This window comes from Cimex lectularius, unplaced genomic scaffold, assembly GCF_000648675.2.
Source record: "Cimex lectularius strain Harlan isolate CLEC.00 unplaced genomic scaffold, Clec_2.1 scaffold43, whole genome shotgun sequence".
In the NCBI taxonomy this organism is placed as follows: Eukaryota; Metazoa; Arthropoda; class Insecta; order Hemiptera; family Cimicidae; genus Cimex; species Cimex lectularius.
The window spans coordinates 1,565,784-1,585,927 of record NW_019392661.1 but is presented as its reverse complement, the minus strand read 5'-3'; the positions used below and the strand labels follow the sequence as shown (position 1 = coordinate 1,585,927).

At 29.9% G+C, this 20,144-nt stretch overlaps 3 protein-coding genes across 6 annotated transcripts; 1 reads left to right on the top strand and 2 right to left on the bottom strand.

Annotated features, from left to right (window-relative positions):
- Positions 1-45: 45 nt before the first annotated feature.
- Positions 46-1,899, bottom strand: LOC106662509 (60S ribosomal protein L27). 2 transcript variants are annotated; one of them, XM_014386658.1, is made up of 4 exons: positions 1,794-1,899; positions 1,092-1,317; positions 890-1,032; positions 46-139 (listed from the first exon to the last, which is right to left on the bottom strand). In XM_014386658.1, exons 2-4 carry the CDS (start codon positions 1,308-1,310, stop codon positions 91-93), a joined length of 411 nt encoding a protein of 136 aa, XP_014242144.1. In that variant the 5' UTR covers positions 1,311-1,317; positions 1,794-1,899; the 3' UTR covers positions 46-90. The 2 variants fall into 2 exon arrangements, with proteins under 2 accessions (XP_014242144.1, XP_014242145.1); XM_014386659.2 differs by having other exon boundaries at positions 1,790-1,875.
- A 140-nt stretch (positions 1,900-2,039) lies between these two features.
- Positions 2,040-5,820, top strand: LOC106662510 (anaphase-promoting complex subunit 13). Of its 3 annotated transcripts, none has more exons than XR_001339913.2 (2): positions 2,040-2,148; positions 5,516-5,820. XR_001339913.2 is itself a non-coding variant. In XM_014386661.2 (2 exons), exons 1-2 carry the CDS (start codon positions 2,574-2,576, stop codon positions 5,756-5,758), a joined length of 267 nt encoding a protein of 88 aa, XP_014242147.2. In that variant the 5' UTR covers position 2,573; the 3' UTR covers positions 5,759-5,820. The 3 variants fall into 3 exon arrangements, 2 of the variants coding, with proteins under 2 accessions (XP_014242147.2, XP_014242148.1); XM_014386661.2 differs by lacking the exon at positions 2,040-2,148 and adding an exon at positions 2,573-2,597; XM_014386662.2 differs by lacking the exon at positions 2,040-2,148 and adding an exon at positions 5,278-5,384.
- A 541-nt stretch (positions 5,821-6,361) lies between these two features.
- LOC106662508 lies at positions 6,362-18,444 on the bottom strand. Its single transcript, XM_014386657.2, has 5 exons — positions 18,219-18,444; positions 9,812-12,047; positions 7,168-7,261; positions 7,027-7,099; positions 6,362-6,525 (listed from the first exon to the last, which is right to left on the bottom strand). The coding sequence occupies exons 2-4, from the start codon at positions 12,041-12,043 to the stop codon at positions 7,071-7,073; spliced, it is 2,355 nt and encodes a 784-aa protein (XP_014242143.1). The 5' UTR covers positions 12,044-12,047; positions 18,219-18,444; the 3' UTR covers positions 6,362-6,525; positions 7,027-7,070.
- Between the last annotated feature and the right edge of the window lie 1,700 nt (positions 18,445-20,144).

The following is a 20,144-nucleotide window of genomic DNA, read 5'->3' as shown; positions in this document are numbered from 1 at the left end:
GGGAAAGGTATTATTGGGACATGTGGGTACAACTTATCAAAAACGACAAGGATAATTTTTTATATTATTATTAAAAGAATGTACAAAGACCTAAAACCTCAGCTTGTCGAAAAACCATGTGTTTTTTCCGGCTTTATACCTGAAACATAAGACAAACTTATTAGTTGGACGTCGCAACGTATTTTCTACAGGTGATACCTACAAACTTGATCACAATGCTCCTTGGTAATAAGAAAATGTGAATTTTTAAACCATTAATAATTATTCTACGTGATAAAATGTTACATGATAAACAAACTATTATTTTTTCATTGATCAAATTTTACAGTACTTATTGTACCTATGGTTGATCAATAAGCATAACTATAGAGTTATTCATGAAAAATCCTTTATAAATTCTTAGGTACTTAACACATTTGTTACAGCACTGATTTGTTATTTAAAAAAAAAAAAAAAAAAAAAAAAAAAAAAAAAAAAAAAAAAAAAAAAATCAAATTAAAAAAAATATCTAAGAGTTGACAAAGTAATGGCTTGTGATTTGATTCCAAAAATACCCTGAACCCTACAACGAGCTTCAGAACAGAGATGTATCCTTCTGAAATGACTTTGGTATATGGGGAAGGGTTAATGCGTCGTTCCAGAACGACAGCTGTAATGAACGTGTAAACTTTTACATCTAAATATAAAACTAATTAATATAAACTAAGTACAATAGTGACAAAAAAAATGTTTGTACTTTTCAAAGTTTCAGCTGTATAAAGAACCGCAGAAGCCTGACAAGGACAATTTCTTTTGCATCGCTGTGTTTCCTAATGCCTACTCAAGGCAGTGGACTTTGAAAGGATGCTTGTACAAAAATGAAATCAGATGAAAATAGATCTTAACTTACTTTTCTTCAAGCTTCACCCTGACCCAAAAGCGGGCTTTCTTTTTCTTCATCGGGTCTTTTAGGTCTTTAGGGGTGACCTTCTGCTCTGGTACGATATCGGCTACCGTGTACCTTGTGGGAAGGAGGTGATTGTAGTTCATGACCTGGGAAAGAAAAAAGTAGTCAGAAATATTATAAAATAAACAAAAGTACTTTTAACTACCTTCAAGAAAGGCTTGATCTTGGACCTCTTCTTGATTTTAGCCTTGCTCATCCTCTTGTGTACCTTTCTTGGGTACCTGTCGATGCCAGCGATCAAAGCATGGCCATATTGTTTATCTTGAGTCCCTTCATCGTAGGACTTGAGTACGATCGCCTTTCGTCCTGCGTACCTTCCGTTGAGGACGAGGACGACTCTGTTTGCTTTCATAATCTTCCCCATCTTGGATCTGTCAATAATTAACTAATGAATTATCGAATAAAACAAAAACAGTTCCGAATTGTCCTCAAATAAATAAATACTTTTAAAAAGTTATTTGTGAATTATCTAATGTACGTTTTTCAAAGTTTTTCTTATAGGATCTCGTTAGACACGAGAACTTGATAAAGGACGTCCTATTAGTTGTCTAATAGATTTATGGATAAAATTAATTAATAATATACCCAAAAAAGTCGAAATTACCGACTGTTATTGAAATTACTACATATTGTTGGATTTCTAAGCTCGGGTCACGAGACTTAAAAACACCGACCTGATTCAGGTTAGCCGCTGGTTGAATCTCGGAGAATTAAAATTTTACAAGACAAACATACTTTATTCAATTTATAAAAGTTTTTTCGTGACCAAATTTCCATTTTGAAAAGTCCAAAAGGAGCTTCGACAGAAAATACAACACGATTAGAACAGATAAAAAAACGTACTTACGGAAGGACTACGAAGCGTACCAAAGAAACAGACACTGCCACAGCCAGCAAGCGAGAGGTCAGCAGGACACGACGAGCTTGTCACTGCTGCCTTGAACCGCCTAAAGCTCATTGCAGTGGAACGATTCAACAGAAATTGAAACAATAAAAATAAATTACTTTCCGTTTAAAACAATATTTTCTTTTTATTAAATTAATCTTAATTATTTAAAGGAGAATGTTTGATAAATAATATTATGTTATTAAGAGAAATCAGAGAAGGTTCCCATTCAAAATATTGTGGCGTAATTTCTAATTTGTCAACTTGTTCCTCCTTATTTTGAAGTCTCATTCGCTCATAAGTTGATCATTTCAAGGTAAACTGGCTTTAACAAATGTAAAATATTAATTTTGCACGGAAATGAAATGAGAATTTTTATTTTCGAGTATCAAGTTGTTGACATTTTGTAAATTTATGAGGTTTCGTGTTTTTCCCCAAAACAACAGTTTTATTCTTATTTTTTTATAACTAAATTTGAAAGGTCTAACTAGGCATAATTCCTGCAGTCATGATCATTCAGTCCAGCAGGACCCACATGACTGAATGATCCAGGTGTCCAAAATTTAGTTAATTATCTATATGAAAATTTGGCTTGGATGGCCATCTGACATCTGATGTTACAATTGTTTAGTAATTGTCTTTCATGACCTCATCAACGCGTTGTAATGTAGATTAGGACCTAGTCGTGATAAAAAGGCAGACTGCTGACTTTAAAGCCCGGTTCACATGGAGGCGATCAGTATGAGGGTCGCATATGCGAGACCGGTATGATATACAAAAAGTATCCAGGCGACTAGATTCAGTCACCTCCCCCTACTTCTCTTCTCGATTCTCTTCCAAGCAGTTTAAAGACCTAGATGTTGATTCTGTCATATTTTTGTAATGTACGAATTAGAAGCTGTAGCTCTTTGGCATTTAATTAGACAAAAAACAAGTAAAAGCAGAGAAATGTGGGTAATTAACCATGCATTTTCTTTCTTAACTTAATTCACATAATCCTGGTCACTGTTGTTCCAAAGTGTGGGATATATTTGAACTAATGAAATTCGTTTGTCATTATAAAAAATGTCACATATCCATTTCTTTTTAAGTTTCAAAGAAGGTGTATGAACAAGAATTGGAATGATCTCTCATTATCTGAATGACCACATTCCTATGTTACATCGGTCTCCTTGATACCAGTCTCTCATACCGATCGCCTCGGTATGAACTGGGCCTTAAAATGTTTCACATCAATATCCTGATCCAAACTCTGGTAACCATTTAGAACATGCCTGTACCATTTGGATTTTTAGAGACGTCTAGAGGCTCTCCCATGAGAAGATAAAAGTCCAGAAAAGAAGGTTCAGTGGAAAAATGCTAGCAACATCTGATCCTGTAGGATCTATTTGAAGTTTATGTAATTGTTTATATGTCAGTACTTCTGATGTCAGATGCTAACCTAGGGTGTTAGATTTGACAAACAGATTTTCTAGTAGGCTGTCTAATTCCTGAATTTGATAGTAACTTTCAGGACAACCTCAAGGCAGGAGAACATATATTTATGAGATCCTCTATCAATTTCTGATCTGCAGTCATTTAATACCAGTATCGTTCACATGGAGAAAATGTTTGAATGGCTATCTTAACTGTCAAATCTGACAATCAGTTCAAACTGACTTTCTTGACCACCTTAACACTGTACTTTAGAGTACAAGAACCTAGTTTTAAAAAAAGGTACTGCTGTATTTAAGAATATGTGGACTATGTATGGACTCTTGGCTCTCTCTTATGTTGAAAAGGGCCCAGAAAAAAAGTTTCAATTGAGATATGATAGCCTAGGCTGCCCAAATATTGGATTTGACAATAATTTTAAGTAGTGACTTTCACGATCCTTCAACTCTAAGGCCCTCAAGGCAGACAAACCTTCCTTATGAATCCTCGATCAATTTCTGGTCTGTAGTCAAATAAAGAAAATCTGCTGGAACTTAAAGCATGTTTGAATTTACCTAAACAGTAATATATAACGAGGTTCCATCGCAAAGTGGTGTAAACCTTAAAAGAAATATTGCCAGTATTGTTCAAATAGAGAAAATGTTTGGGTGACTGTCAGATCTGACACTCATTTCAAACTGACTTTCTTGACCACCGCAACACTGTAATGTAGAGTGCAGGAACCTAGTTTTTAAAAAAAAGGCAGACTGCTGACCTTAAGAATGTCTGTACTAATCTCTGCTCCACAGCCATTTAGAACATGACGGTATCGTTTGGACCCTGGAATCTCTGCAGGCTCTCTCTTATGATGGAAAGGGTCAAGAAAAAAAAGTTTCAATGGAAAAATACTAGCGGCGTGCCAACTGCAGGATCTTGCACCCTGAAGTTTATTATATGATGAGCCTAGGGTGGTAAATTTGTCAGTCGGATTGTCTGGCAGGCTGTTCAACTCCTTGCCTTCATAAAAAGGCAAACTGCTGACTGTTTTTCATCAAGATCCCAATGTCGTGTCTGTAGTTATTTAGAAGCCTGGGAAGCTCTGGCATGATAGAATGGGCCCAGAAAAGGTTTCAATGAATGAATTTTATTCTCTATTATACTCCTCGATTTGTCAATCATTTTGAGCAATGACCAATATTCTGTGCTACCTTAACTCTTTTTTTACCTAGGTTTCTTACCTAGGTTATATATAGGTTTCTCTAGGGTAGAAATAAAGGATTTACCACATAGTCCTCACATGACCACCATTCTGACCGGACATGGACATTCAAAGGCTACCTACCTCCACAGGAAAGGCAAAAATTTCAGCCATATCCTTTGGGACTGTCCTTTGCTGGAAAAAAATAGAGCACAATTCATGACAAAGGTTTTGTACATCGGATAAAAATAGCCACCACATGAAAGACTTTTCTAAAAAGATTATAGACTGTTTCATTATTTTTATTAAAAGTATAGATGTTAAATTAGTGCATGGATAGTTAAGCTTATTATTTTTCACTATGTTTCGTATTTTTCCTGGATTTTACCACAAATCCAGGAAATTAAAATAATGTATAGAAAAAATAAATAACAAACTTTTAAAAAAGCACACAGCAGGCATACACGAGAATGTGTATCCTTATCAGATCCTTTACCAATCCCTGGTCTAAATCTTTAATATTTGTCAGTTTTGTTTCGTCACTTGGCTCTAACAAGGTGGAAAATGACCAAAAACAAACATACAATATCATGTTTCCAAAATAAATATTTTATGAAAGTTTTTAAATAATTGATTCCCCAGAGAAAGATCAAATATCTTAAATAGGTCCCTAATTCTCATCCCAATTTCCATCATTTTGCCAATCTCTGCTTGTCTTGGTCCTGGAGTCAGTGATCAGTTGGAAAGTGTTTGTTGGAAAAATATCAACTTGAATTTTTGAAACTCCAATTTGTTATGTTACGACTCTTCTTTTTTTTTATAGGGAGGGGATTTACCATGTTGGAGCTATAAAATAACTGAGAAGTTTGGTGCTGGCTTTAATCTGAATTTTATCTATTGACAATAGTAATTAAAATGCGTACAAAAATAGCTGACAGGCAGTAAATTTTCTAGAAATTATTTAAATAAATTACTATTATGTGCAACATTAGTTCAGTCTAGACTTAAGTTTTTTTCCTGTCATCCTGTTTTTTTCTAGTCACTTCTATTTCTATAATTGTTTGTTTTTCAGATGGATAGCCAAGTACAGGCGGATGGCAGGTTGCTCGACCTCGTGGATAGAGCATGGCGATCGGAGGAGCTTCCCCATGATGAAATAATTGTCCCTGCTGCTGAACTGCCGGATCCAGAAGCCGACAACGGCGATTCTCATACCACACTGAAAGAAGCCCAGTCAAAATGGACAGACCTTTCCCTCAGTGGGCTCGGCGAACAGCAATTTGGCTCTGTTTTACACAATGTTATGTACATATAATGCTCCTATTTATTGTTTTACTTTTGTCAATTTTTTCTCCATTAAAATAATTATAAAGTATGCTCATGTTCTTTAAAATATGTATTCTGGGTTGAATTATGATGGTGGATTGAGAACACTATTTTTCTTATGTACCGTACTGGGTCTACATAGGGGCAATTGTACTGGTTACAACGGTTTTGGAATTTTTGAACAGTCTATAGCCTGATTAATTTGATAATAGCTGATTATTTATTATGGTTAGGGAATATGATGCCTCTGTTAACACAATTGTACTGGTTACAACGTTTTGCAATACAAATGGCTATGGTTTTGAAATTTTTGAACAGTATAGCCTGATTAATTTGATAATAGCTGATTATTTATTATGGTTAGGGAATATGCCTCTGTTAACTCGTACCAATCCAATTAAGATTAATTTGTTGCAAAAAATATAACACAATAACTAGAAAAAATATATTCTTAAAATTTCTTTACATAAATCTATACAAATATGTACAATTGACACTCAAATATATAATTATAAATATATATACATATATAAATGTATGTTTCTATGTTCAGTCGTTAAAACTAAAAAACTCCAGTTTTTAAAATGGCAAATATTGTACAATAAAATAAATTAAATAATAAAATAATTTAAACGTTAATGAGTGAATTGTAAAAATTTAGTAGTCTTTCTGCGTTAAAATTCCTGTTTGGCTCTTTTAAAGTTTTTCTTCCAAGATACAGTTTGACTTGAGAGTTGAGTGACAATGCCTTGAAGCCTAGAAGATAAAAGTTTAGTATTAACAATACTTATTTCATTCTTTCAGAACGAAAAGTTTCTTGGGTGTCAGACATCTTTTTAATTTTTTTTGTAATTAACATTTATGTAAAAACAAAGTTAAATAGTAAAATTTAACTCACACATCTTAAAAATTTCACACTGAGGTAGTCAAAATATCACCGTTTTAATCATATAACATTTAAACAGGTACAACAAATTCAACAATTTAGAATAAAATCATTTAGAATTAATTTCTATATATTTGAATATATCAAAGGAATATTGATTAATTTATCTTAAAAAAGACTTTTTCCGTCAAGTTTAAAACTTGAACTTAAGTTTCCTGACATAACTGGACTGTTCTTTGCACTTTTTTTTGTTTGTTATTTATGCCATTTGGCACTTATAATGCTAATTACACCAAAAATATACATGAAATTATTAAAATAAATCAATTTCATACAAAAATTGTAAAAGCTAGCTCAGGACGAAAGCATACCAAAAATTTTTCTCATTGCAGATGTTCCTTTGCCATTTGGTCATTTATTCGTCATCACTCTCAAACGATGTATCTGAAATGAATTATTCAATAAATTAATTGCAATTTAAATACATTTTTATTTTTGAGTCTCGAACTTACCGAACTGTGGCTCAGACTTGATGTTCACACATTCTAAGTCGTCCCAGATATTTACAAGAGGGTTTTGCAAATTTGATCCTGAAGATTCAGAACCCTGCAGTTAATTAAAAATAAATGAAAAAGAAGTTGATATTGCTTTAAAAAATAAAACTTCTAGATTAATACTTTTGTTATTTTTAAATTAAGACTTGTTAATATTGGATGATTAAATATCATTTAAAAATGTTAAATACTTAATTGTGATTTAAGATAGAGCAATTAAACAACAGAAAATGACAAATAGAAAATTAAGTCTTCTTTCTTAAGTCTTCTTATCTTCTTTCTTCTAATGCTTCTTTCTTGAATCAAAATTAAATTTCCTCTTAATAATAGTTTTTAATTTAGTTTTAAATTTTATTTTATTTTTTAAATCTTCTCTGCTTAAATATGGCATCAGAATGAATGCAAAAATGAATTCTTTCTTTAGTCTTCTTATCTTCTTTTCTAATGCTTCTTTCTTGAATCAAAATTAAATTTCTTCTTTCTATTAGTATTTAATTTAATTTTATTTTTTAAATCTTCTCTGCTTAAATATACATCAGAATGAATGCAAAAATGAATTCTTTCTTAAGTCTTCTTATCTTCTTTCTTGAATCAAAATTAAATTTCCTCTTTTATTAGTTTTTAATTTAATTTTAAATTTTATTTTATTTTTTAAATCTTCTCTGCTTAAATATGGCATCAGAATGAATGTAAAAATGAATTTAAAAAATATATCAGTTCAAAAAAAATTGTTATGTTTCTTTAGGTCTTCATCAGTTGCTTATTTTCTTCATTTTTCTTATTCTCCTTTCTTGAGTTCATATTAAATTTATTCTACCATAATTCACATAAATTAACTTTAAAAGACTACTTGACATCTTTGAATAAGCATAAATGTAATTATTTATATAAGATTTTTAAAGTTTTGAGCAATTTCCTAAAACAATTACCTAAAATAAATATAACACAACATGTAAAATATGAGAAAATGAGTGAATCAAATTGTACCTTTACCTACGATAACAATAACATAACTTTTATTATATTACAATATTTTTGACTGTTTTATAGATTATTTTATATATTTAATTTTGATATATATATGTAAGTATATTCACACACATATATGTAAGTATTTTACACAGTTCATTTAACTTTTTAATCTATATAATAGTAGTAATAATAAAAATTATTTAAGAAAGTAGTATGTTATGGCAAATTAATTCATACAGTGTCTCAAAGAACAAAGTTTAAAACAATGGATAATACTGCCCTATTAATAAAATAATATGAATAATTATTGTTAGAATAGCATGATAGTTGTTGGTAGTTTCCAATAAGTTTGGTCTGCATACCTATCTGTGTTTTGGTCATACATTTTCAAACCAACAAAAGTTCAAAACACACGACAGACCAAAATGATTGGAAAAGACACCTCAGCAGACTTCATGAAAAATATCACAGTATGTTTTACAACTAAACTTTTATATTAAAAATGGCTAAGCAAAATTGAACCTTGGGTAGTAATATTACAGTAAAAAAAAAATTATATATATATACATACATTTTGTTTTCAAATAAAAATAAGTTTACATCATAACAGTTGTTGGCAGTTTCCAATAAATTTGATCTGCATACCTATTTGCATTTTGGTCAGGTCATAACTCTGACAGACCAAAACTACTCTTCCAATAAAAATATCACAATATGTATTACAAATAAGGCTATAAATAATTTAAAACGGCTGCGCAAAATTTTCCAAATAAACATAACAAGTTAAACAAAAAATAAAACAATTCAATTAGTCCTAACTAAAAGATTTTTTTTCTAGCTTACAGATCCTGTTAAGTCAGAATACTGTACCACTAGAAACAATTTAACAAAAAATAACAAGACAAAGAACAAGAGTATCTTAAATTTTTGACAATCACATAAATATTTTTCTAGACTTAAGAGATTTTAATATATTTCACAATATGTACAGAAATGATACACCACAGTACTGGAAGACTAGTTAAAACAATATTGTAGAGAGCTTAATTTTAATATTACTTCCAGCTTATTTTTTTTATGATCATTTGTGATGCATGTGTACTTATTTTTTATACACCAATGACTATAAGAGCTTATATGCCTGGTTTAAATATAGTAATTTTGGCAGGTTTACCATATTAAAGTATATACATAAACACTGAAATTAATTAAAATTTATATGCACACCAAATATCAATAATACATTAATACTGACTTAATTTTTTATACAGCTAGAATATAAAGTATTATTTGCTTAGTTCACGCCAACTAATTTTCAGAATATATGAGAAAAGATCAGCAGGAATTTAGGAAATATTCTTAGAAAGTAGTAGTGTTTGATTTTGACAGGTTTACATATAAAATACTAAAAATATCTTAATATTCTGTAGATTTTGGTAAACATTTATGAAGTATTTCCAATAAATTACAATTTAGTCTTTTTTAGATTGATATTTTTTCATATACACTTCACCATAAACTTATATTAAATTCTCTAATATTTTAAAATTTATTAAAAACCCTAATCAAGCTCTAAGTTGTGAAACCTAGTAAACATACAATAGATTTGAATAAAAAAGCTTAGACTTACGTATTGCAGAGTCGTGTTTATATGAGAATCTAGTTTACACACTTCTAACAGCTGTGCCAAGATACTTTTCCTCTTCATTTCGTCTTCTAAAAGCTGCTGCATGTTTTCATTGGTTTGGCTCTTGAGAAATGAGTCTAAATGCATCAACGGGTTTTGGTCTGAGCCTAGAAAGGGGTTAGAAAGATTGGAGGATATGTTTTCGTTCATTGAACAGACAGGAGAATAATCCATAGAGAGTTCTTTTTGCGCTATAACAATTTCTTGGGGTGTGTTTAACCGTAACACATCGTTAAAATTGTCTCCAATGTCACTCGAACTGTTTTTAACACTTGCAGGTTCATCGAGGTCGATGCTGACATTCCTTAATGGAGATGGAAATTTTGTAGGACTTGTTTGGAGTTGAGTATCATGGTCGATGTTTCTCTGAAAAAGTGGAGAAGTTTTCAAAACCCCACTCGCACACCTTGATCTACCGCTGACATGGGCCATAAAATCTCTCCAAATATCAGTGTTTAAAAGTGGCATCATATCTTCCACAGACTGATTTCCATCTTTTCTGACTGGAATTTGATTTGACGAGTCATCGAGAGTCTTATGAACTTTTTCACTGTTTGTCGTACTGGTAGAAGGCTGAAAAGTGTCGAATGTTATTTTATTTCTTTTTCCGGCAACATTATTATCTTTATAATAGCACATTTCAACTAGTCCTCTCCGCTCACAATTATCCACTCTGTCAGTACTTGAGGTTTGGCTTAAAAATTTTTTGTATTTATCTACAGGAAGGGAAGAACTTTCTAAATCTAAATCTAAACGAGATTTTTCTGTTTGTTCTTGTATGGATTGAAGCCTTTGCACAGTTTCATTGTTTCCACTTTGTGATTCTTTCAGAGTGTTGTAAACGTCTCCAATATTGTTTATTGGGCCATTGCTGGAATGTACTGACAGTCGTAATAATTCATTTAAATCGAGTCGAGTGACATTAACTTTAGGGGTACACAATGATTGTTTAGAGTAGAACATTCTTTCCCTATTGGAGTTCTTTAAGATGGAAACTAAAGGTTTTTTCGCAGAATCATCAGTTAGCCGATCCTGGTCATTTGGGCTTTTTCTTTTCAGACTAGATTGTCCTGCAAAACTAACTCTACATTCTTTAGTATTTTTCTTTTTGTTATCTATCTCTGGTGATTGTGGAAGACTATTTTTTGGAGATGAGATTGTGTCTTTGGCTGGAGAAGATAAATGTTTATCTTGGTTTAATTTATTGATGAACACTACCGGTTTAGAGTTTAATTGGAGTAACATCAATTCAATTAGACCATTATTACTTAAGGTTCCTTTCTGGCCTTGTGGAAGATCAGTTACATACTGAGTGCAGATTTTATCAAGATAATCTTCAGTATTTATATTTTGTTCATTTTGAGATTTTTGACTATCCTCTCTGTCCTCAATTGTTACGCATTCATTTACTATTTCATTCTCTCTTGTCCGGTTTTCTCTGGTCTTTTCCAATTTTATTGTTTCTGTTAATTTATTATCATTGTTTTCATGTAGCTGACTGATAGAAGGTTCGGAGTTCATCTCTATGGGCCTTTCACCTTGGTTGTGTTTTATATCTGGAATAGTTTCATTCCCTTCCTGAATCAGTTTATCATTTGTCACTTGTTTTGTTTCATCTAATTCCATAGGTGTAACTTCTTGGACGTAACTATTTCCTGAATTCTGAGCTATAGAGGCTTCTGTAGTATCTTTTTTCATTTGACTTTCAGCCTTATTGAAATTCCACTGAATAAATGGATATTTGATGTTATCTTTTTGCGCGTTGCTCATATTTTCCTTGTTTTCAAGTTGGTTTTCAGTTTTTGGCTTGCAGTCATCAATAGGATCTTCAACTGTCATATGTTGAGGGATGTGATCATGTTTCTCTTTACAGGTAGTTTTTGCCGGTAATTGAACACTTAATATTTGAGAAACAGGACTGCATGAAAGCTTTTTGTTTGGGCGTTTTTTAATGACAGAACTTTGACTGTGAGGTTTTACTTCTTCATTAGACCCCAATTTAATTTGATTAATTATCGGATTGCAGTAAGGATTATTTATGCCGAATATGTTTTTTTTCTTACTCAAATTTAATTTGTAAGACGGCAAATCCTCACTGACGTACCGTTTTTTGGGGTTGTTCTTTGGATATAATCTGTCATTAAGATTGGGAATACGTTCCTCTAACCTTTTCATTTATCTGTAAAAGAAAATCAATGTCAGAATTATCACAAAAATGGTTTAATTTTGAATTAGGTTTTTGTAATTCTCACATACTGAAATATGCCCTAGGAAAACAAAACTACGGATTCTATAATAAATAAACATGCCCAACTAATGCAATGTAAGCAGCATAGGGAATGCCACCTTTACAAAACACATAAAAGTTGGAAAATTAAATCCATGGATAAAATGAAACGAGGTGGCTAAATGGTACATGACAGAAAGAAAAACTTAGTTTTACATGTCTAAAAAGTACTGAATTTTGACAAGACCCTTCTAAACCATTCTGCAAACCAGAAAATTTTAGAAAGGAGTTAAATTTTTACTACGAGGTTCATAAATTAAAGCAAGGGAGCTAATGTACTCAACTCTGTATATGTGGAAATTATTTAATTTACAAATGAGACTGTTCCAAAGCAGCGGAAAAAGTTAATTATTCTATACCATTTGACATAAAAATTTTGTAATCTTAGTCGTAGGTTATTCAAAAAATAAAATGATTTTTCATGAATTTGGAATTTAAAAAAAACATCTGATTTAAAAAAATCAATTTAAATAAGTATGACAATACATTTACATTGGTTCTAGCAATGTGTTTGTTCAAAGCATAAAAAAATTAAAATTCTAAATATGTTTATAAAAAGAGTACTGTCTATGCATTAAAAAAATCAACTAACTTGTTTCTTTAAAATAAAACACAAAGTATGTGTAATAGTGTGTAGGTTCTAGCCTAAATGTGAAATTTCCTCAGTGTAAAACATTAAACCACCTAACTATTCTGAAAAAAAAAGTTGTTTTTTAAGTTATGCATAGTATGTCAAACATCTGATTAAAAAAAAAATCAAAGATAATGTAATTTGATTTTTCTTTGAGTCTTTGTGAAAAAAAATTAAATTTGTTCATCTGCAAATACAAAAGCTTATGCTGAGTCTGTTTTAAAACAATTAAGTGTTCACTAGGTCAAACATCTAAATTACAAAAACTATTAATTTTGTTCTTTAATTTGATAAAGCACATTTCTCTGTCCTGGTGATGTGTACTTCAGTCTAAAAAATGAAATTTTACTACATTGGACCATTGGAATTGTATTACAATAATTATTTAAAACAAAAAATCAAACGACGTCAAAGTCAAACATCTGTTTAAAAAAACTCAGTTTTTTTATAACTAGTAATATAGTACAAATCTATTTAATTTTTTTTTAAATATGTGTAACCAGAATGCATGGTACTCGTCACTCACCAGATTCTGTGAGGTTTCGTGATTCAACAGGGACAAAGATAAGAGGTCTAAAAGAACGCTACACTTGGTTCCCTTTCAACTCACAATTCGTCCAACCAAGAATCCCCCAAATAAAACTATCGGAGTAAAAAAAATTATAGTTCAAGTGAAACACCTGATTTAGAAAATCTAATTTTGATTTACCTAAATGTGTATATTAACTTTGAAAAAAATAAAATTGCCTAACTATATTAAAAAAAATTTTAAACTACCTGAGTTATTACATGTAATTTAAAAAATTTAGATCAATTTGATTTTTTAATGTGAAAAGCAGAAAGATGATATTTTTATTAGTTTACAGTGTCAAATTCTCCTGATTGTCTTGAAAAAATAAAATTGGTGTCTGTATGACATTAAATATTTAAAAAATAATGGTTCTTCAAAAAACATCTGATAAAGAAAATCTAGATTAATTTAAATTTATATAGGTGCGTATGTTCACTGTGAAAAAAAAAATTATACATGTTTAATTATATTATAAAAAAAAGCCTGCCGAATCTTTGACAAACATGTAATAAAAAAAAAGATTTCATTTTGTGTCATGGTATGTGTTAGTTGGTTCGCAATGTCAATAATTAAATTCTCTTGACTCACTGACAAAAATAAAACACTACTGGAGTCTATATGGCAATTATTAGAAACCAAGGTATAAATTGTGTCAAAACATCTGATTTAGAAAATATAGATGAATTTACATTTACATAGTTGCGTACGTTCACTGTGAAAAACAATTTGCTTAACGGTAATGAAAAAAAGCCTAGAAAAAAAGTTATAAATTGTCTCAAACATCTGGTTTAGAAAACTGAAAAAAAATTTGCTTAACTGTAATGAAAAAAAAGCTTGCTGCGTCATCACAAATCTAAATTTAAAAAACCTGACTATATCGAAAAAATAAAACCCTACTGGAGTCTGTATGACAATTAGAAAACAAGGTATAAATTGTGTCAAAACATCTGACTTAGAAAATATAGATGAATTTACATTTACATAGATGCATATGTTCACTGTGAAAAAAAATTTGCTTAATGGTAATAAAAAAAAGCCTAGAAAAAAAGTTATAAATTGTGTCAAACATCTGGTTTAGAAAATCTAGATTAATTTTCATTTAATTTACATTTACATATGCGCATACATTCACTGTATAAAAAAATTTGCTTAACTATAATGAAAAACAGCTTGCTGAATAAATGCTCCTGACTATATCGAAAAAATAAAGTCTGTATGACAATTATTTAAAAAAAAGTTACAAAATTGCGTCAAACATCTGATTTAGAAAATCTAGATTAATTTGCACTAACATAAGCACATATGCTCACTGTGAAAATAAATTAGTTTAAGTATTGAAAGAAAAGCCTACTAAGTCATCACAAATGTAATTAAAAAATTGATTAATTTGATTTTTTCATGTAAAAAGCACAAAGTTACTCGTTGGTTCACAGTGTCAATAATTAAATTCTCTTGACTATATCGAAAAAATATAACTACTGGAGTGGACAATTATTTTTTTAAAAATTATAAATTGCGTCAAACATCTGATTTAGAAAATCTGGATTAATTTACTCTTACATATAAAGTGTGTATGATCACTGAAAATAAATTTATTTAAGTATATTGAAAAAAAGCCTCAATCAAATATGTAATTAAAAAAAATGATTACTTTGATTTTTTAACGTATAAAGAACAAAGTATGCGTTATTCTGTTGGTTCACAGTGTCAATAAATTCTCCTGACTATATCGAAAAAATAGAACAGCACAATACTGGAGTGGACAATTATTTTTTAAAAAATTATAAATTGCGTCAAACATCTGATTTAGAAAATCTAGATTAATTTACTCTTACATATAAGTGTATATGCTCACTGAAAATAAATTTGTTTAAGTATATTGAAAAAAGCCTAACAAAAATAATTTTAAAAAAATGATTTACTTTGGTTTTGTAACGTATAAAGCACAAAGTATGTGTTATTCTGTTGGTTCACAGTGTCAATAAATTCTCCTGACTATATCGAAAAAATAGAACAGCACAATATTGGAGTGGACAATTATTTTTAAAAAAATTATAAATTGCGTCAAACATCTGCTTTAGAAAATCTGGATTAATTTACTCTTACATATAAAGTGTGTATGCTCACTGAAAATAAATTTATTTAAGTATATTGAAAAAAAGCCTAAATCAAATATGTAATTTAAAAAAAAGATTACTTTGATTTTTTAATGTATAAAGAACAAAGTATGCGTTTGGACAATTATTTTAAAAAAAATTATAAATTACGTCAAACATCTGATTTAGAAAATCTAGATTAATTTACTCTTACATATAAGTGTATATGCTCACTGAAAATAAATTTGTTTAAGTATATTAAAAAAAAGCCTAAAAAAATAAGTAATTTAAAAAAAAGATTAATTTCATTTTTTAACGTATAAAGCACAAAGTATGTGTTATTCTGTTGGTTCACAGTGTCAATTAATTCTCCTGACTATATCGAAAAAATAGAACACAATATTGGAGTGGACAATTATTTTTTAAAAAATTATAAATTGCGTCAAACATCTGATTTAGAAAATCTGGATTAATTTACTCTTACATATAAGTGTATATGCTCACTGAAAATAAATTTGTTTAAGTATATTGAAAAAAAGCCTAAATCAAATAAGTAATTTAAAAAAAAGATTAATTTCATTTTTTAACGTATAAAGCACAAAGTTTATTCTGTTGGTTCACAGTGTCAATTAATTCTCCTGACTATATCGAAAAAATAGAACAGCACAATATTGGAGTGGACAATTATTTTTTAAAAAAGTATAAATTGCGTCAAACATCTGATTTAGAAAATCTAGATAATTTACACTTACATATAAGTGCGTATGCTCACTGAAAATAAATTTGTTTAAGTATATTGAAAAAAAGCCTAAATCAAATACGTAATTTAAAAAAAAAGATTACTTTTTTTAATATATAAAGCACGAAGTATATGTTATTCTGACAATAATTCGATTTTCCTGACTATATAGAAAAAATATAGTTCTACTGGAGTGGACAATTATTAAATAACAGTTATAAATTGTGTCAAACATCTGATTTAGAAAATCTTAGATTAATTTGATTTACATAAATTCGTAAATTCACTGAAAAAAAATTCACTTCAGTATATTGGAAAAAAACTTTCTGAGTAATTAAATTCACTAATTCTGTGGTCTGCTTGACCAATTAATTAAATTCTTCTGATTATATCGAAAAATAAAGCTACTGTTGTCTGTGTGACAATCATTACAAAAAAGTTATAATCTAAAAAGTTATCTAAAAAAATCTATAGTACATGTCAAACATCTGATTTAGAAAATCAGATTAATTTTTATGTACAAAAATGAGTAAATTCACTGTTAAACAATTAAATTTGCTTAATTACACTGACTAAAAGACTTGAGTCTTATGAAAAATGTGAATTTAAAAAATCTATATTATCTTGATATATTATTAATTGTTATTCTGTTCTATAAGTTTTTAAACGACCCAATATTTCACAGACGAAGACAATTTTTGGTTGTCAACATCTGAGGAATATGATAGATATAAAAGAAAAAAAATCTAGATTAATTTTTTTGAAATGATAAACCATAAGTACATGTTTCTCTGTCAGTTCAGTGTAAATAATAAAATAAAACATTACTTTACAGGAATTATTAAAAAAACAACTGAAATGATTTATGCAACTAAACATATGCTTTAAAAAAAATTAAGATTTGATCCTCCTGTGTATTAATTACATTTTGTAAAAAGGACTGTTTTCAAAACCATTAAAAACGTTTTTCTGTCCATTCTAGAATAAACAAGTATATTTAAGTAATGTAAAAACTGTATAATCATGAGTCAAATGTTTTATATTCAAATTGAATTTTCATATAAACCCAAGTTAAAATACCCCATAAATGATTATTTCATCAACGCTTCTTTCCACAAGGAAAACATTTAATTTGCCTAATAATGATAATATAGTATAATTATTTAAACATAAAATACAATTTTCTGTAGTTTCTAGCATAAAGTGTAATAATTTAGTTCACCTAATTATGGTACGTCGGGGAAAAAAATCTACATAAAAAATCTTGATTGATTTTACTTTTTAGCTTATAAAGCACAATAGAGTTTGTAGCATAAATAAATACTTATGCTAAAAAATGAAATAAATGTGTATATGAAAGTTTAGTGCTGAAGTATCAAGCAAAAATAAAATTTGTTACATTGGTCTGTTTTGTCCAAAAAACTACACGCTGTTGTTAAATTGAGTTCATAATAAAAAATATGCTGAAAAAACAAGTGTAAGAAAAATTATTACAATAAGGCTGAATAGATTAAGTCTAAGTTGAAGAGACTAATTTTAAAGTTCCTAGCAAATTGTTCGAAAAAGTCATATTAGGGACGTTAAGTAGTTTGAAAAAATGAACAACATCCGAATTATAGCCGACAGCTCTACAAACACTTCAGCCTTGGGTATGTTCATATTGAATAAAAATTAAGAAATGAGACGGTTTTTTTTTTTTTTTTTTCAAAATGATAAGACTATAAAGCATATCAAGACTGTTAACAGTATAATTTATTAATGGTGAAATCAATTGTGGATAAGAGTTAAAGAAAGTTTAACAATTATGTACTTGAAAAATTAAAACTCAATTTAGTTTCGTTTAATAGTTTTTAACACCGAATTTTTTGTTAATAAATGCATATTTATAATTGAAAATATTATAACATGAACACGAATGTAAACAACCTTAGCCCACGATCAATTAATGTTATGAGCCGAATAATATACTAAATTGTAATAATATACCAATAAAAAACGTTGATTGTATTAATAAAAGATTACTTACTTGGTGGAAAAAGGATGAAATTGGAAATAAAGCAAAGTACACGGTGAAAGCTGAGATCTGTTCCTGACGGGAATCAAACTCAAAATGATGCTATGCTCCGTTCTGTCATAAACAGGTGAAGGCGGAAATCGGGAGAATCGACAAAAAAAAATGAATGTGGATTTTATTCATGCCTTATGAATTGTATGTTTCCAGTGCAAGAGTACGTTTACTGTTCGCTTTTGTTTACAAAATACAACCTGCCTTGGCCTTGGGCTTACTCGATTTTGGGATTTTTCCCGCGACATTTAAACTAGATAGCATTACAAATTACGGATAAATTACTTTAAATAATAAAATATTTCAGCATGTACTTGACTCGGAGCTTAGCTCATTTCACACATGCATTGTTGTTCATAGATCACTTAAGCAAATGTTTTAGCAACATAACTGGAAAATATTAGCTAGAGCCTGCTTATAACTGTTCACTAGGATCCATTTTGAATAATTGTTTATTTAACTTTCCTGTTCACCAAGACCTTGACAGACCTATTGAGAAATACCCCTACATTTAAGTTCATACCTAAACTATATAAACCTCAAACTATATAAATCTCAGACTTCTGTTGCTTGTACAAGGCCTGCTTTTTCAACATCAACCATACAAAACTTACGACGTTATCACAAGATTTTCATGTTCATTTGAACACAGATTTCTGTCTACCAATAGTCCTACACATTCCTATGGATCTGTCTTTTCTTGACAGGTACCAAGTTTAGTTTCTGCCTTGGTTGCATAATTTAAGCATGAGCAATGAGCAGTAACGAGGATCATGATTGTCTCAAATTCCTTCCTGCTCAAACAAAAAGACTTTTGGCTCTCTATTGGTGGTTAAATTTGGTTGCATAATTTAAGCATTAGCAATGACCATGCCTATCTCAAATTACTTCCTGCTATAAGAAGACTTTTGCTCACTATCCGAGATACTGTTAAATTTGACTGTATCTGACCCGTTCACTACTCAATGTGATATTTTTTCTTTCTCTACGCAATACATTTTCAGGATACTATAAAATGTGTTTAGTTGTAGTTCTGATCCAAAGAGGGCCAGTGAAGCTGCTCCTATCGCTAGTTTGCCTGATATTTTATTCCTGTAAAACCTCTCAAACCTTAGTACTAAGTTCAATTATCTTTCCCCTGATGTTATTGAGTTTTTAAGCACTTTTAATCAATCATGAGATTTCTCTGTGTGGCCTGCAGGGTGATGAACCTGTAATTTAGTCGTTACAGATTATTAACTTCGGATAGTCAGACCAAAATCGGTAATGACTAAATTACAATCCCAGACAAGCTTCAATTTATTATTGCGTCTTGCCTAAACTATTACTATTTCAATTTTTTTCTGTTTGCGTCTCTTCTTGGAACATCGAGTACCTACATCTCAAGGTTTGTAGTTGGTATTTGATTTCTTACCTGTTACTACTTCCCTGCTCTTTTCTTTGATTCAATCTTGCCCACAATTGTCACAATCCCATGTGTATGCCTCACTAGGGCTCTATTTTTAAATTTAAGTTTGGATTGTTAATTTTCCAAAAACATCTTGTTCCTAAGTTTATTTGGAAGGGTATCTCAAATTAAATCTCTATCATTTCGTCTTTTCCCTTCATTGGTATCTCATTTAATTTTATTTTACATAAAATTTTGTGATTATTGTACATTATGAATGATTTTATAGTCGTTTTTTTCTACTAAATACATATTTTGATTGCAATAATTTTAAATGGGATTGGGCTCTTTAACATATTCACTGCGTGTCCTATTTCCTAGCGTTTTACCAGATTATATTTGAAGTGCTTGGTGTCAAACTGGCGCCATTCACCTGGTGAAACAATTTTCATAATGCCAAGTTGTGTCACTGTGAACGTGTTAAGTAAAAAGTAAAGTAT